At 44.8% G+C, this 16679-nt stretch overlaps 2 protein-coding genes across 3 annotated transcripts in view; one reads left to right on the top strand and one right to left on the bottom strand.

Moving 5' to 3' along the window:
- Positions 1-9345, bottom strand: part of ccdc146 (coiled-coil domain containing 146) — a 28101-nt gene extending 18756 nt beyond the window's left edge. Inside the window, exons 1-2 of one of the 2 annotated variants that reach the window (XM_057023047.1) lie at positions 9179-9345; positions 8819-8967 (exon numbers count right to left, since the gene is read on the bottom strand). In XM_057023047.1, coding sequence (XP_056879027.1) covers positions 8819-8967; position 9179 — 150 coding nt within the window. In that variant the 5' untranslated portion in view covers positions 9180-9345. The remainder of the gene's footprint in view (positions 1-8818; positions 8968-9178) is intronic. The other variant, XM_057023046.1, reaches the window with a different exon arrangement.
- On the top strand, positions 420-8215 carry fgl2a (fibrinogen-like 2a). Its single transcript, XM_057023057.1, has 5 exons — positions 420-1166; positions 1788-1992; positions 5024-5243; positions 6596-6766; positions 6839-8215. Exons 1-5 carry the CDS (start codon positions 591-593, stop codon positions 7152-7154), a joined length of 1488 nt encoding a protein of 495 aa, XP_056879037.1. The 5' UTR covers positions 420-590; the 3' UTR covers positions 7155-8215.
- Positions 9346-16679: the final 7334 nt, after the last annotated feature.

Here is a 16679-nt window from a genome sequence, read left to right as displayed (position 1 = left end):
TTCCTCAGTCCAACTCAGTAATTAGTCCGAGATGACTGGAGAGAGATCATAAAGAAAAGCCCCCAAACTGGAACCCACTATTTTAAATGAAGCTTTGAAGGACGAACTGGGTCAGTCTATTTACGCCGTGGATGTCCAAGCAGAATAAAACTGAACTGTGAAGAAACTTTGCTCATTTCCCTGAAGAGCGAGTGACTCAGGCTGAAGCAACATGGGGAAGGTTCAAAAACAAGTTGCACCTTGCCCTGGAAAATAACCCACCCCTCTTTTTTTCTCCCCTCCTCCCACAGTTTTATCCCTCATCATCGCTACGATGTTTTACATTACGCAATAAAGCTGCCCCTCCCCTTTCTCTAACTCAACACCCCCCCCCCCTCTCTCTCCCGTGCAGATATTAATGACACAGCTATCTGAGGCAGCAGCACTTCCCCTGCGCTCTCTTCCTCCTGCAGGCTGCGCTCAAACATACGCTCTACTCACAACCTGCTGCTGTGGCCACGGGGACGCATTTGCGCACGCACTCCCACACGGCTTGTTTTTGAGTTCAAGGCACAGAGGCTAATCGTATCTAGACTACAGATCTCAGAAAGATGAGGACAGTTTTCCTCGCCAGTCTCCTGCTCACAGCCGCCTTGGTGACGCGCGCCAGCCGGGTGGTGGACTTACCCAACTCGCACCAGAGGTGGGACGCGAAGGGACCGTACTCTTTGGGATCTGACTCCGGCAGCCAGACCGCCTGCCCCATCAAGATGAGACCGTCTGGTCAGTGCAGGAGCTCCGGCGTCGGGGCAGAGGATGAGGACTGCCCTTACCAGCTCACTCTGCCTCCCCTCACCATCCAGCTGCCCAAACAGTTTAGGCTGCTGGAGAAGACGATGAAGGAGCTCCAGAGCCTGAAGGAGGTGGTCAACAAGCTGAAGAGCGGGTGCCAGGACTGCCGCGGCGCTCAGACCAACGGACCTACGGGATACCAGCAAGCCGACCAGGGTCGCTCGCAGGCGCTGGTTCAGAGGGATGGAGATGAGGCGACGGGGCAGGAGGTGCACAGTGCATCCAGCCAAGACGAGCGGGGAAATGGGATGGCGAACGGAGATGTCACTGGACAAGGACAAGGTCCTGCTTTTGGGAAAATCGCAGCAGCCCCAAGCAATCTGCAGGAAATGCAGGTGAGGACACTTCTCACAGTACATCTAAATGCTGTTTAATTTAAGGTGATATGTACATACAATATTCATGAACTATAGTGGCCAATTTCAAGATAAAACCCATATAAAACAACACTAAAACAATAAGCAGGGACAGATATGTGATACGCCTGTGAATTAGAAATAAAAGCAACAGAACTGCAGCAACGTGTTTCCTTTACTGCTGTTTCCAGTACAAACAAGTGAGAACAAAGTGATATGAAAGCTGAATTCCTGGGAGGCTGGTAACAGTATCGGCTTTGTGAACATTTTAGTGACAATGAGCCAAACTAAACAGCAGCCATAAAGTCATCTAAAATCCAGTCAGGTGAAGCCAACTGGAATGTAAACTGGACAGATGTTTAAAGACCTTCAAAGCCCCACTGGACCATCAGGGAAAATTCCAGCTATTGTAAACAAGACGGGGAATCTGCGTTCGCCGCTGGTCATATGGCGGCAAAATTTGGCGAGCTTGTTGGCTCTGATGGTCTGTTTGGAAGACCGCCATACGGTTGTGCTCTAAAGCCATAATTGTGTGGTAAAACAGCGCAGTAACATTCTGCCAGAAGAGATAACTCTGCCCTCTCCACCTCGCTCTCGCAGGTTAAGATGAACCGGATGTCCATCAGCCTGCGCAACGCCAGGAGCCAGATCTCGGTTCTGCAGGGTCGTCTGGAGGGCCTCAACCTGCTCAACATGGACAATGTCCAGGCTATGGTCAACAGGCAGGTGGAAAACATCACTGGCGTGGTGAATAAACTCAGCTCCACCTGCAACACGGCGTGCCCGGTGCAGACAAAACTTCAACGTAAGAAGCATTTTTAATGTTAGATTTAATATGGTGCACTCTTCCTTCCCCTTTAAGGCTTCTTTGTGATGTCGGATTCTCTTTTGACTCAGAAACTATTGCATTTTATGCAGTTCCCTCTTTGAGTCCTAAGCTTTTGTCATTCCTTTTTCTGCTTTCTCCTTATATTCATCACACGTTAGCGGTACAATTGCAGCAGATCGTGTGATCAGGGATGGTTTGTGGTAAATTTTCTGGCACAGAATGTATTCAATTGCGCCTGAGTGGCCGCGGTGTTTTGTAATTACTAAAAACAACCCATCTCGGGGTGGTCACCTTCTTCCGAGGCAGCCTTTCAGGGAAATTGGAAATGAAGCCGTGCAAACCGACGATGACATTGTCTTCTATATGTCGTTGTTTGCTGGAGCTTTTCCATTAAAAATACCAGCATCGCGGGGAGATTTGAGGCAATCGAAGCAGGGAGAGCGGGAGCAGCCCGCCAACGAAAATGGCTCAGCATGTTAGTGATGAATCAAATTGCTCGCTGCAGCCATAGCAAACTCTGGAGCAACAAAATAGTTGGGAGTTGAGGTCATGTTGTACGTCAATGAGGTAATATGACAACTGGAGTCAAACTGGGAAATGCAGCTCCTCTTATATAACCAATTCAAGTGCCTGTACATTCCACAATCCACTAATCTCTATACAGAGAGACTCAAAGGGACAAGGGGGAGAAACTGACATTTCTGGCACCTGTATATTGTCAAATTTCTGGTTTGGAGTCTGGTTTTTGTCAAACCTGGAGCAACAGCATGCAAACAAGAAGGGCAGAAACTGTAGTCGACTCTGATATAAACAGCGTTTCTGGGTGAACGCACTGTTTTCAGTCTTCAACTGAAGTAAGATCCAGATATGGCACGCTCTAGCTCGTGCTTTTATTTTGAAATCAAAAGTGAGCTTTTTCTATAAGTAGATTAGCTAGGACAGTGGTGTGAAGGGAATCCCAGTGTCTCATTCTTCTTGCTTCCTTCTTCCTTACATTTGTCTCTTTCTCCTTCAAACACCCCTCTCAGATGTCTATTTTTGGTCCGTTTCTCCATCTCTGCTCTCTTTGTGTAACTTTTCCAACTTTGCCTTTGGCACCTCACTTTCCCGAGGAGGTCGTGCTCTTGAGTGTTCATTCATGCATAAAACAACTAAGCTCTCATTACCTCGACATCACTGCGAGACACCTTTTTCACCATTGCTCGCGGACGCACACGGGATCAATGACACCTATGTTTATACGCCAGGTTAAGATGTTAAAACTCCAAAAGGGCAAAAAGAATGTTCTTGTTCTTTTAAGAAACAAGTATATATAATTTATCAGCTAAGCTGTGGTTTGACTGTCTGGAGCAGCTAAATTGTAGCTCCTCCAGATGTTTTTTAAATAGAAGCAGGAATAATGATAAATTGTAGGCAGCCAGTTGTCGACCACACGCACGCCCGTGAATTTTGAATCTTCTACAGCTCAGCAGGCTGTGCACAGTTCTAATAACACGTGCACTTAATATAATCTGAAAAGACCTATGACTTTTTTTCTACATTTCTCACCATTTCATCCAATCTCACTTTTTCAAGGTAGCGTGGGATTGCATTCGCTATTGTCCACGATGTTTCAATCACGCGGCGACGTGAACATTTAGTTCCTTCCATTCATCCTCGCCGAGGCAACTAATCTTTGACTTTTGCAGAAAAACAGAATACATCTCCGGAGTGAGCGAGAAGCAATTTATTCCCCTGCTCAGCTACATTTCACGTCCGCCACATTATCAGGGGTTCTACATCTGCTTGATGTAACATGTCCAGAAGGAAGTGTGCTGGTGAGGGTTTCTGTTTCAGTGTCTATCGCTCCTGGTACACATTTCCGTCCATCACCGAGGGGATTTTTCTGACCGACCTCTGCTTGTCAGAGCAAATGTCCTCTAAATAAACAGCTTCCTCTCTTTGCTATCGCTCATTGGTGGACAGCATTAAACCGTCATTGACGAGCCCACTTGCAAATTGTGGAAAGTTCCAAATTACCATTAAAGCAGGTAAACCAATTAGCCGCCTAATTAAGCAGTCATTTTCCCAGTGAGACCTGCAAATGCTTGGTGGTGAAACCAAGACAAAAGTCCTCACTGAGCGGGTGATGTTCAAGTTATTTAGGTCACGCACAGTGCCAGATGTCTGTTGTCTGTCTGGGGAGACTGGCTGCCTGGTTTGACACATGGGGACAAATAAGGAGAGGGACGAGGCAGAGATCTCAGAGCGAGACACTGACAAAGCCGTCACGTGCGGACCGCTGTTAACGTGGCATCGATAGAGACTGGAACCACACCCTCAACACTGAGGCTGTTTTCCAATAAAGAATGATAACTGCAGTTGTTTTGCACTGCGAGCTACAGAGCTGAAGCAAGAATCTGACCAAGCCGGACCGGAGATGGAAAGCACCAAACGCAGGTGTCCACGTGCCATCTGCGCATGGTTAAGGCTCCATGTAGGGGCTCTCTAATCCAGTTAGATCCCCACATTTCTGAGAAGTCTGTTCCTTTCTAACTGACAGCGGCCTTTGGACCTTTAGATCGGGGTTGGGTCAGTGGCCTGCGGTGCAACACGGGGGAGAGGAGCAAGGGTTTGAGAAATAAATAAGCAGAGGCAGAGGAGGCAATAGACACTGTCCTGCAGGGCAGCGCAAAGGGAAGACAAACGGTTGCCTTTGTCCTGAGGTTTAACCTTCATATGGGAGTCCTGACACCTCATGTGTGTTGCAGACTGTGGCTATCACATCAGGAAGCTCTGGCCGTGTTCTATGCTTGGAGGAACTGCTTGTGCTTGAACAAAATTGCGAAAAAAAAAAATTAATGAGAACTCTCTCTTTGCTTAAAACGGACTTTTTAATCCTATTTCGTTTTCTGTACTCTCCCCTCAGGTCCCTTTCTATCCCATAATCATCTGCTGGCTGTGCGGAGAGAATTATTGAACGTTCAATTACATCCCGCTGCATAACCGTTCTCCCTGTTTTTCCCAGACATGGTTGCCCCGCGGGACTGCTCCGACTACAACGTTCTGGAGCCGAAGAAGAATGGCGTGTACCGCGTCACCCCTGACCCACGCAACGGGACGTTCGAGGTCTTCTGCGACATGGAGTCCTTTGGTGGAGGGTGGACCGTCATACAGCAGAGGCTCGATGGGTCCGTCAGCTTCAACCGCACCTGGGCCGAATATAAGAAAGGCTTCGGAAGCCCGAGGTACACATCTCCGATTTATTTAACAGCAGAACAGGGAAGAGGTTGTTGAGAGGTCTGGACTGGTAACCTGTTTCATCAGAAGGGATTTTTTTTTTCCCCAACAAAAAAAGTGGAATACTTTCAAAGACAATAAGATTTATGACGGTGAGGTAAGAGGCTTAAGAATATTGCGCAGAAAAGTAGCCACATGAGTGCACTTTAATCATAAGACCAAGACAGGGGAGCTGAAATGGGAAAACAAAGAGGTCACACTGCTGATTTTTGCATGCTGACTGCAGAGCTGACACCCTCTAAAGGCCAGTTCACGCAGCACGGCACCGAAGAAAAACCCAAAATAAGAAAAATTCCAACACTGCTAATTTAATCCTGTACATCTCTTTAAAATACCTTTTCACTCTGGATTACAAACAGATTATATACTTAATAAACCACTTCCAACCACCTAGCATCTATAGTTATGCCACATTTGTGGCCCAATGACTGGTCTTTTATCACCTTCTCAGGCCTTTGAGTGGAACATACCATGTATGGAGGGTGGGGGACCCAAAACTTAGACCAAAGAAAGCCTTTTAAAAATCTAAATAAGGATAATGGGTTTGTTTGAGGCGCATCTGTTGCTCATAACAAGTCTAATTAATCTCCACGCCCACACTGAGAGCACCAATGTCAACAGTGTCGTTTGTAAAAGAGTAATTTTACCTCCCCCACAACAAACAGCATTTGAGACGGCCCAGTTGGTCCTCAGTGATGATGCACACCTGTTCCCACCGTCGCTGATTGCTTCCCACCTGCTTCCGTTCGGATTGATTTTCCCGCGTGGGGCTGAAATCGGAAATTCTGACGGCTTTTGAGCCATTTTGACTGATAAGCGAATTCCAAGATAATGAGGCAAAAAATGGCTCGTGTTAAAAATGGACTGATGCGGAAACATTCATTTTTAATGCGGCGCCTCCACCGACTGCACTGAAAGCGGAATCAGATTAGAGGCAGTTTTTCACCCCTGACGCTGTAGGAGCGGGGAAATGTCAAGATTACCTCCAGATAATGACGCCTACAGATCAACCGGATCAAGCACGGCCTCAGATAATCCTCCTCCCGCTCTTGTTATTCTCCTCGCTCCTTGCGTCGGCGCTCCTCGCTGGGGGACGGGTAAATTCAGTTGGAGCGACCGTGTCGGCCGCTGACTGTAAATGAAGATGGGACGTCGCTGCATCCCAAAAGTGATGCCAAAGACATTGTTTTAGGCGGCACTTGGTCCATGCTGAACAGGATAAAGGATTGCAAAGATGAGGTCATTTTTCTGGCCGCTACTGGTGAAACTTGGTTTCCTGATTTTTCTCTTTCCCCTGCAGAGGTGAATTCTGGGTAGGCAACGACCATATCCACCTGCTGACCAAAGCCAAGGATATGATCCTGCGTATCGAGCTGGAGGACTTCGAAGGCGTCCGCGAGTACGCCAGATACGACGAGTTCTACGTGGCGAACGAGTTCCTGCGCTACCGGCTATCGGTCAGCGGATACAGGTACGGGGTCAGGGTCAAACATGGGAGAGTCGGAATGAGGGACACGCCTGTGCTAACCTGGTGTCATTGCAGCGGGACTGCCGGGAACGCCCTCAACTTCAACAAGCACTTCAACCACGACCAGAAGTTCTTCTCCACGCCCGACCGTGACAACGACAACTACCCCTCTGGAAACTGCGGCACCTACTACAGCTCCGGCTGGTGGTTCGACGCCTGCATGTCGGCCAACCTGAACGGGAAGTACTACCACAAGAGGTACAAGGGAGTCCGGAACGGGATCTTCTGGGGAACGTGGCACAACATGTCGACGGAGTACTACCCCACCAACTACAGGCAGGCCTTCAAAACCATCAAGATGATGATACGGCCCAAGAACTACGCTCCCTAGAGAGATCAGAGCAGGGTCGGATCGACGGAACAGCGGTCGGATAACAAAAGTAGACTCGGAAAACTCATGCAACACGCTCATAGTCATACCAGGAAAAAAAAAAATGCAGTAAAAAGTAATGAAATGAATCGCATTTCTCCACCAGTAGAGAGCACAGTGTTAAACCGCCGATGATAAAGGACACTGCGCAGGCCGGTCTTGTGTAGCGGCAGTAATATCACACAGAGGATTACCACGAGAGGACTTTCCTTTTGGGCAGTTTCTCTTGAATGTCTCTACTTTCTGTCCTGCTGCCTCTTGTAATCAACCCAGCTCCGAGACGCACCATGGCTCACAAAAGCACCGGGGCTAATGTAGGAGCGTATGAGCTATCATTCTCTCTGCTCTGGCTGGTTTCTTAATTAACAGCAGCTGGTAAAGTGAGAGGTATGCAAGCTACAGTTTTAAATGGGCTCTGAAATTCATCATCTTCAGCGTATAGGAAAACAAGCTGAAGGAAGTAATATATAATGGTTATAATTTCTCTACCGTTTATTTAATTAACCTGGGACGCTGTATAAAAAGCATCCCAGGACAAATACCTGAATTGTATTTCCTTCCCTGCAAGGTTCTGCATTATTAATGTTTTGGAAAATTGCTTTTGACAGCAGCAGGGTGGGGTCGCAGGGGGGGAAAAATAAAAAATAAAGCCAAATCAAAACAACTTCACTCCTTTGAATAAACCGACACTCCCCACTTGTACAATAGTGCCCCCACGTGTTAGAGAATGGCATCGCATCATAATCCACTACACACTGTGAAAAGACAAGACAAGCGGAGAGAAATGTTTCAAGAACGTGTACAGTATTTATTTTTTGCGTGTGAGATATGATAGCTTTTTTTATAATGCATAGATCCTACAGGGCAAGGTGTACAGGTTGAGATTTGAGCGGCATTGTGACCATTCATAGTGATTATGTGTGTGTTTGGAGCTCTGTGTCTGTACCTTTTCTATCATTCATATTCAACTGTCATGCCAAAAGATGCACTTTTTTATATTAAAAAGAGATTAAAGGTCTGAATACACGGCTGTGTCATTCCCATCGACGCCTGCTCATCCTGGAGTCAGCGAATGTGTAAATTGGGTTAACGCTGTAGTAGTGTCCAGGGTGTTGATGGCCTACAAATCGAGCGATCGGGCGCCACACGCTCATAATAAATGTGTTTATGAGACATTGGCTCAGCAAAGCAGCTCAATAAAAAGACCTTGGCGAGTAAGAGCAGCCATCAAACCAGGGGAGCGTGATCGGCAAACACATTTACTCTGATGTGGAATTAATAATTCATGCATCTGATTCAACTTTCTGAGGCTTTGCTTTTAAAAATATTCAAGCCGTCATTCTAGTGTCAATGGAAGGTTAACTGGGACATTAAATAGCCATCAGTTGGAACCTTCCAGTGGCTTTTAACTTAAGTACTTTAGTCCTTTATATAATCCCTTTGTTGCATTAAAAGCATCCCTATTTTTGCCTTAGTGTCCAGTGCTATTTTCAACACAGCACATTTGGGATTGTAAATCGAAAATAAGGCCCGAAATAAGTAAAGTGAGGTAGAATCACTTTGTTTGGGTTAAATAAGACGCTGAGTAAATGTTTTGTGACCTTTCTTCGGTATTTATGGATTACCTCCTCCAGATGTTGCAGAGGACTTGCAGAGACATCTGTGTTGGCAGCAGGCTGCTCCTGTGGGGGGGAGGCATCAGGTGCGAGGGTCTCCTCTTCCTCCTCCTCTTCCTCACCTCTGCCATTGTCATTCTGCTCCTCACAAAGACTCACTAATGTGCATAAACAGATGCAACAAATCAGCGAACCGAAGGAGCAGAAACTCTTAAATTATTGAAAGTGCCTGATAAACACTTTTTTTCCTCATTAGTATCAATGTTGGATCTGATACAATTGGCATAATTAATGCTATATATCAATTTAGCTTACTTCGCAAGTTTAGTGACCGTTTATCTGTTTAAAAAGGGGGGAAAACATGCTTACTTTTATCTCTTCAGTCTTTAAACGCGTCCTCACGAGAATGTCATAAAAAAAACCGTATTAACCTATCAAACCAACACCATTTGAGGCTTTTGTTTTTTGTTTAGTTTAGTTTTTAAGAGTAATGCTAGCGCAAACAAATCAGTGGCTTTGCTCTCGGAACTAAAAGGCCTGCGTGTGGTCACCATGGCAACTGTCACCGCCTCCACAGGCAAGCCAGGAAATCCAATTTAATGAAGAGAATCTACTTTCTGTCTCAAACTTTTAGCTTTCGCTCCTCAATATTGATAGTTGTTATTACGCAAGAAGTAGGAATTAAAATAATGTCTGCTTACTCAAAAACCAATATCTCTCGCGCTCTGATTGTAACCACAAGGTGGCGATAAAGTGTCATTTAAATTCACAAATTCAAGCGCCGGAAGTCATCTAATTTTCATCCAAACGTTGTTGATTTTATGGGACGGAAATACTTCAAGTGCAGCTATTTTCAATGTACTTTTTAAATATGGTTCAAGTGCTCTCTTTCACAAACTTTTTAATTTTTCCATAACTTTATTGCAAGTTGAATAAAGCACAGACAATAGTTAAATCCACTTAGTGCAGGAAGGCTTTTCTTCCTTTATTCTTCCCTCAATTTTTACTGGCATCTGGCAACGTTAAATGTTCACTCCCTTGCAACAGCTGCAGGAATTATCTCAGCTATGAGTATGAGTGCCTGCTAGCATATTCATTCAGTGCAACTCTTTTTTGTTCCCCATTACACCTGAATGTGAAGGTAGAGTTGGAAAAACACAGCACAACTGGTGAGATGAATAATTTATCTGAATTTGCTGCCTTTTAAGGGCACTGCCAGGCTTAAATCATTTTATGAAGTGTGAGCAAACCCGGCATGTTGCTAGTTGGCAGCTATACAATAAACTCCTTCTTCAAAGAATATCTTTAGAATAAGTCATACCTCTCTATCTAACATAACATGTGGGACAAGGATGTGCACTTTGAGGTTAGTTCACCCGGCACAGTGGCAGCATTTGACTGCACTGTACAAAATCATTGTTTTTTCCAAGGCCACTTTGAGATGATTTGTTTTGATTATTATTTTTGATTATTATTTTTGGTCTGATTTGTTTCCTCTGGCAGTGGAATGGAAATTTGGGTATGTGCTGTTCAATCTGGACTTGTTTTGGATGATGTTGGCCTAAATTTACCACCCTTCATTAAAACACGAACAAATCTCATGCAATTTTGACATGAGTGCTGTTCAAGGTTCCAAAATAACCTTGAGTTCCCTCCAAAAGTCTTTATAGGATATGATGACATCCAGAGAGAAAGCAGGTTATTTTCAGATGAGAAACCATCACACTATGCTGCTCCTTCTTTGACCATTTTTGGCAAAATAAAACAAGCAAGAGTTAGCTATTACTGGGGTCTAAATATTGTTATCACTGTGAATAAAGAGACTATCAGGAAAACCACAAAGATCTAAACAGCCTCAGTTCCTCTATTCAGCTGTGAGGTCAAAGACAGATGTTCATGATGCGCAGTGAATCATAGGTGAGAAAGGGAAAAAGAAACACATTTCTGCTCACACTGGCTCATAAATATGCCAAAGAAAATGAACGTGGGAGTACAATTGGCCTGTTGGGGTACAAGTCACAAATCTGCAAGTTAAAACAACTCTTGCAAGATTTGCTTTCAGATCTTGTCACAAAAGGTAAAACACAAAAAAACAGTGTGTGTTTTCTGTAAAGAATATTTAAAAACATGGTTATGGGGTTGTAAATGAAACACTATTGACTAATTTAAAGTGATTTTAAAAAAATCCACCTATAATAGCTTTAAAACACATACTGTACAAATGTTAGCATTTGATCATCACTGTTGCTGTCATGTTAGCATGAAAAGAGCATGTGGGCTGAGTGCAGTGTTTCTCTGCTGCAGGCTTTTCCTGAGTCAGATTTATGACACCCTCTGCTGCTACACACATTTTGTGAACTCAGAAGGTCAAGAGCAACCGCAGCTGTCAAGCCTTTGGTGTCTGAGGGCGGCAAAACCAGGCCCCTGGAAAAAAGTCGCTGTACTCTGAAGGTGAAGCGTCCAGGTCTGGTTTGCTGCCACAACAAACACTAGTACACTGGGCTAATTTTACGACCCTACCCCCCCCCCCCACCATCCTCTGGGTTCCTCTCTTTTATGTGGCCTCCAGGCTGCGTGAAATGGGCTAATTATCGCTCGCATTCCGGCGCTCCCCCAATTAGAGAACCACTGCCTATATTCTATGTATAACAGACAATATGAAAATACAGCGAATCTTTTTTCTCACAGGGACGTGAAAGATAAACCCGTCAGAATAGAATCAAAGTTTAACGGACTATCTCACAGATAAGTCGGTGAAAAGTTGAGGGATGCGTTTGGCGCAGCCTGAGTGTGATGTCAAAGACCCCTCCGCAGTTTGGCTCTTTTTGATCGCCTTGTTTATGTGTCACATGAGCAACAACAGTCACATGTGTGAAAGTCTGGATCGCATCCCGACCTTTGAAGAGAGCAGCGTTGAACAAAAGATCCAACATCAGGACACACAAGGAAATTAAATGCTTTGGCACTCGGATATGGATCAGCCACAAGAAATAAAGATTAATGTGGAGGACACAGTTGTATCTTGGAATATGTAATATAATTCAAACTGAGGGGCACAGGCCAGAAGTGGCACACCAAGGCCGTCCTCCTGGACAACTTTAGATCCAAGTCTAAAGTCTGGCTTTACAAAAAGCCATTTGTTTAACATCAGATGACTCCGAGTCACATATGCGGATTAAATTCATTTTCCAGATATTTATCTGAAAAAATAATTCTAAAGATTCCTGGTAGACAGACTGGTAGACATCTGTTCATTTGTAGCTTCCTGTTCCTCCATGTGTTTGTGTGTGAAATTCTTTGGCAGATGGTTGAAGCCCATCTTTATTAAAATTAAATTGCCTGTGTGGGGCCGGCGATAAGAAAATGTTTTCAGAGTTTCCGCTTTCAAACCTAAATATATGAAAACCTTGGGCTGTAATCATTACCGGGCATGTGAGTCTCCGTGATCTATGACGATGGGATTCATCCAGAGACGGTTTACAAATGTCGGGGGGATTAGACTAATGTTACAGACGCTTTCCTGTTATCTGTGTTACAGCCTCCCACAGGCCTCATCCTCGCAGATCCGAAGGTAAACTGGCATACCTCCTGTGGGTCCCCATCACCTGCCTGCAGAAAAGCTGCGGTAAACACATCCGGACAGGCCGTCTCGTGGCACTACGGCCGAAGCACTTTAATCTGTGGCAAGTGAAGAGTCTGTTTGACGTCTCCTCCTCTCACATAAACATCTTCCTGGAAGGGTTAAGTGCCATCCAGGCTGTTAAAGGCTTAAAAAATACAGTGAGATTGCTTCAAAAATAACCCTTTAAAAGACTAATAATAATTCCCTTAAAGCACATTAAACCTCATTGTTCTGAAGAAATAATCAGATTGAAATTCAGAAAAAAAACAGTGGTCTTTTTCCGTGTTTTTAGGTGCAAATGAGGCAATTCATCTGCTCTGGTCTGATGCATTTATGCCCCATTCGCTTGAGTCTCAAGGCCATTAAATCCTTTCTCCCACACACACAGCTATGGCAACATTACTTTGTCTTTAAACATGAGAGGACAGGCTGTCCAAATGAGCAAAGCAGGTCTGGAGATGTTAAATTATACAGGAAAGACACTTAAAAAGGGGCGATTCAAACTCAATTCGCTGTGAGGGCTGGGAATTTGAAATTATATTGGAAGATATAATTAAAATTGACATTATGAGACAAAATAGATGTGGTAATTTTCATCATTTAGTTGGTAAAATTAAGATAATAAAAAAGTTGTGCATATTTTATGATTTCCTCTCCGGTTTATTTTGACTCTTGACCACAGTGCCCCCTGCTGGCCACTAGGAACACTGTATATGGAAGAGTAACATGAGGCAGGAGGCAGAACTTTAAAGCTACTTTAAATTTTTAACGGGCTTCTTACTTGTCCCAGTTCTCCTGATAGGTATCAAAAGTTTTATCACAAACTGGTGTCCATGAGGCAGGAAGCTGTCAAATCTCTAAATTTGATCTACTTTCCTGTTTCTGGTGCAACCGGAAGTACTAAAATCAACGCGGTGATTTCTGTTAAGCTGATTTCCTTCAGCGTTGCTTGTTGCTCATTAATAAAATAGAAGCAATTAACCTTATCTGGTCACCAGATCTCCTGAGCGGCCTTTCATTTCTATACTCTGCTCATTTTGTGTGCTTGTGTGCATTAATTAGAGTGTGTTTGCCTCACATCTCCAGACAAGAGTCCTCCAGGGATTCCTCCCTTCCCTTTCATCCTGGCCACAGCCATCAGAGCGCGACACCCATACTATCACTGACTTGAGACAGTTCCACCCTGTGTTTCATTCAGCATTTTTCCCCTTGTGATTTATCTTCCAGTTCTTCATAACTCTCTTCAACTCAACTCATCTCTTTGTTTGAACAGATGACGATGTTGCTTCATGTTTCCTGAAGACTATTTTTCAGGCTTATTATATTTTTGTAGAGCTACTGTATGACAGTTTTATGATGATACTTTTTAAATTAACCATACCGACAAACGTACTCTGGTGGCCTGGTGTGGTGTTGAGAACTGTCTCCACAGGCATCATTGCATGCATCATTGCACGCTGTTTCGTGAGTATCGCGTCACTTCCTGTCTCACTTCCTGACTCTTCTGTCGTTTGCTGGTTGCATTGTGCACGGGGTGCCGTATTCACTTAATATTGAACACTTGGTGTGTTGTATTCACTTAATATTGAACACTTGGTGTGTTGTATTCACTTTACTTAAAATTTTGAACACTTGAGACATTCTAGTCACCTGATATCAACAGTAAGAAACAACCCATATTAAACAAATACAGGCTTCGCCGATCACTAGCGTTAGCATGGCCTCACCGTCTGTTTCACCCGGTGTCTTTGTCTGTTCAGAGTGTGAAATGTTTAGTTACTCCTCTGCCTCCCTTAGTGAAGGGAATAGGTGCAGAAAGTGTAGTTTATTTACGGCTATGGAGGCGAGACTTAGCGAGCTTGAGACGCGGTTCCGCAGCTTGGAGTTAGCTGGAGTTGCGTCATGTAGCCAGGATAAGCTAGCTGCTGCGGAGCCGCCTAGCGTAGCTACAGCTAGCGGTCCCCCGGCAGCAGCCGAGCAGCCGGCTAGCCAGGGCGGCTGGGTGACGGTTCGTAGGAAGCGTAGCCCAAAACAAAGGCCCACGGTGCACCACCAACCGCTTCCCGTGGCTAACCGCTTTTCCCTCCGCGCACGACACCCGCTAGAGAAACCGACCCTGGTAATTGGCGACTCTGTTTTGCGCTACGTGAAGCCGACTCCAGCGACCATAGTGAAGTGCATTCCGGGGGCCAGAGCGGGCGACATAGAAGCAAATTTATGGCTGCTGGCGAGACGTAATCGTAAATTTGTAAAGTTATTATTCACGTCGGAGCCAACGACACCCGGCTTCGCCAGTCGGAGGTCACTAAAATTAACTTGAAGTCGGTGTGTAACTACGCAAAAACGATGTCGGACTCCGTAGCATTCTCTGGTCCCCTCCCCAATCTGGCCAGCGATGAGATGTTTAGCCGCATGTCATCGCTTCGTCGCTGGCTGTCACGGTGGTGCCCCGATAACCAGGTGGCCTTTATAGACAATTGGAGCACCTTCTGGGGAAAACCTGGTCTGATTAGGAGAGACGGTGTCCATCCCACTCGAGATGGCGCTTCTCTCATTTCTAGCAATCTGGCTAATTTTATTAGACCCAAAGTGACCTGACAACCCAGGGTCCAGACCAGGATGCAGAGTTGTGGTCTTACACACCTCTCTGCTGCTTCCTTAGAACCCTCATCCACCAACAATAACATATTTAACATTATAGAGGTAGTCTCTGTTCCACGGTTAAAAGTTCACCAAGCACAGAGCAGGGGAGCGGTCAATCACCAAAATCTTATTAAAATTAATACTGAAGCACAAGTTGGAGAAACTAATATCACAATTAAGTGTGGACTGTTAAATATTAGATCTCTTTTGTGTAAATCCCTGTTAGTGCACGACCTGATAGCGGATCATCACATTGATTTATTTTGTCTTACTGAGACCTGGCTTCAGGAGGAGGAGTATGTGAGCTTAAATGAATCTACTCCTCCTACCCATCTTAATTATCATATTCCACGTGTTACTGGTCGAGGAGGGGGAGTGGCAGCAATCTATCACTCCAAGTTATTAATTAATCCCAGACCAAAACGGAGCTTCAGTTCATTTGAAAGCTGACTCTTGGCATCACTCATCTGAACTGGAGGACAGAAAAGCCACTTCTGTTGTAGTTGTATATCGGCCCCCTGCTGGGCCACATTCAGAGTTCCTGTCTGAGTTCTCTGACTTCTTATCTGACTTGGTCCTTAGAACGGAAAAAGTCATTATCATTGGAGACTTTAACATCCATATGGACGTTATAAATGACAGCTTTAGAAATGGCTTCATTTCATTACTTGAGTCAGTTGGTTTCCTCCAGCAGATAAACCAACCAACTCACAGCTTTAACCACACCCTAGATCTAGTTCTGACTTATGGTGTTGAGGTAGAACATGTGTCAGTGTTCCCTCAGAACCCAGTCCTGTCAGACCACTCTTTGATCACTTTTACATTTATGATTAAAGATTCTTCTATGCTCAGAACAAAGTCTTACTATAGCAGATGTCTTTCAGATAATGCTGTAGCTAAGTTTAAGGAAGTGATCCCTGTGCTGATCCCAGGACCACCGTGTGTTTCCCCAGGGATCAATCATTATAATCTTGGCCCTGCTGAGGTTGACTCTATTGCTGAAGGTGCAGCAACCTCACTGAGAATCACGCTTGATTCTGTTGCCCCCCTGAAAAAGAAAATAGTAAATCAGAGGAGGTGTGCCCCCTGGTATAATTCACATATCAGGACCCTCAAGCAGAAAGTGCGAAGACTGGAAAGGAAGTGGCATTCTTGTAAGATAGACAGCTACCATGTAGCCTGGAAAGACTGTCTATTAGTTTACAAAAAGGCCCTTCGCAAGGCTAGAACAGCTTATTTTTCTTCTTTGATTGAGGAAAATAAGAACAACCCCAGGTTTCTCTTCAGCACTGTGGCCAAATTAACCAAGAGTCACAGTGTTTTAGATCCACGTATCCCTTCTTCCCTTAGTGGTGAAGACTTCATGAGCTTCTTCACTGATAAAGTTCTAGCTATCAGAGAGAAAGCTAACCAGGCCATCCCTACAACTGGACCATCACCAGATGTGCCGACTGTGGGAACATACAGGGTCTCCAACGAGCCCTTAAGCTCCTTCAGCCCTATATATTTTTCTGAGGCGTCATCGCTAATTCAGAAATCCAAGACCACTACGTGTCTTTTAGATCCCATCCCAACACACCTGTTGAAGGATGTTCTACCACTGAT

This window comes from Takifugu flavidus, chromosome 22, assembly GCF_003711565.1.
Source record: "Takifugu flavidus isolate HTHZ2018 chromosome 22, ASM371156v2, whole genome shotgun sequence".
Classification (NCBI taxonomy): Eukaryota; Metazoa; Chordata; class Actinopteri; order Tetraodontiformes; family Tetraodontidae; genus Takifugu; species Takifugu flavidus.
The sequence above is the reverse complement of the archived record's forward strand: the minus strand, read 5'-3'. Positions and strand labels throughout refer to the sequence as shown.

Coding starts and splice junctions, on each gene's coding strand:
- fgl2a (XM_057023057.1), top strand. CDS start 591: ATGAGGACAGTTTTCCTCGCCAGTCTCCTGCTCACAGCCGCCTTGGTG. Junction 1,993..5,023: donor GGTGCAGACAAAACTTCAAC/GTAAGAAGCATT, acceptor TGTTTTTCCCAG/ACATGGTTGCCCCGCGGGAC. Junction 5,244..6,595: donor AAAGGCTTCGGAAGCCCGAG/GTACACATCTCC, acceptor TTTCCCCTGCAG/AGGTGAATTCTGGGTAGGCA.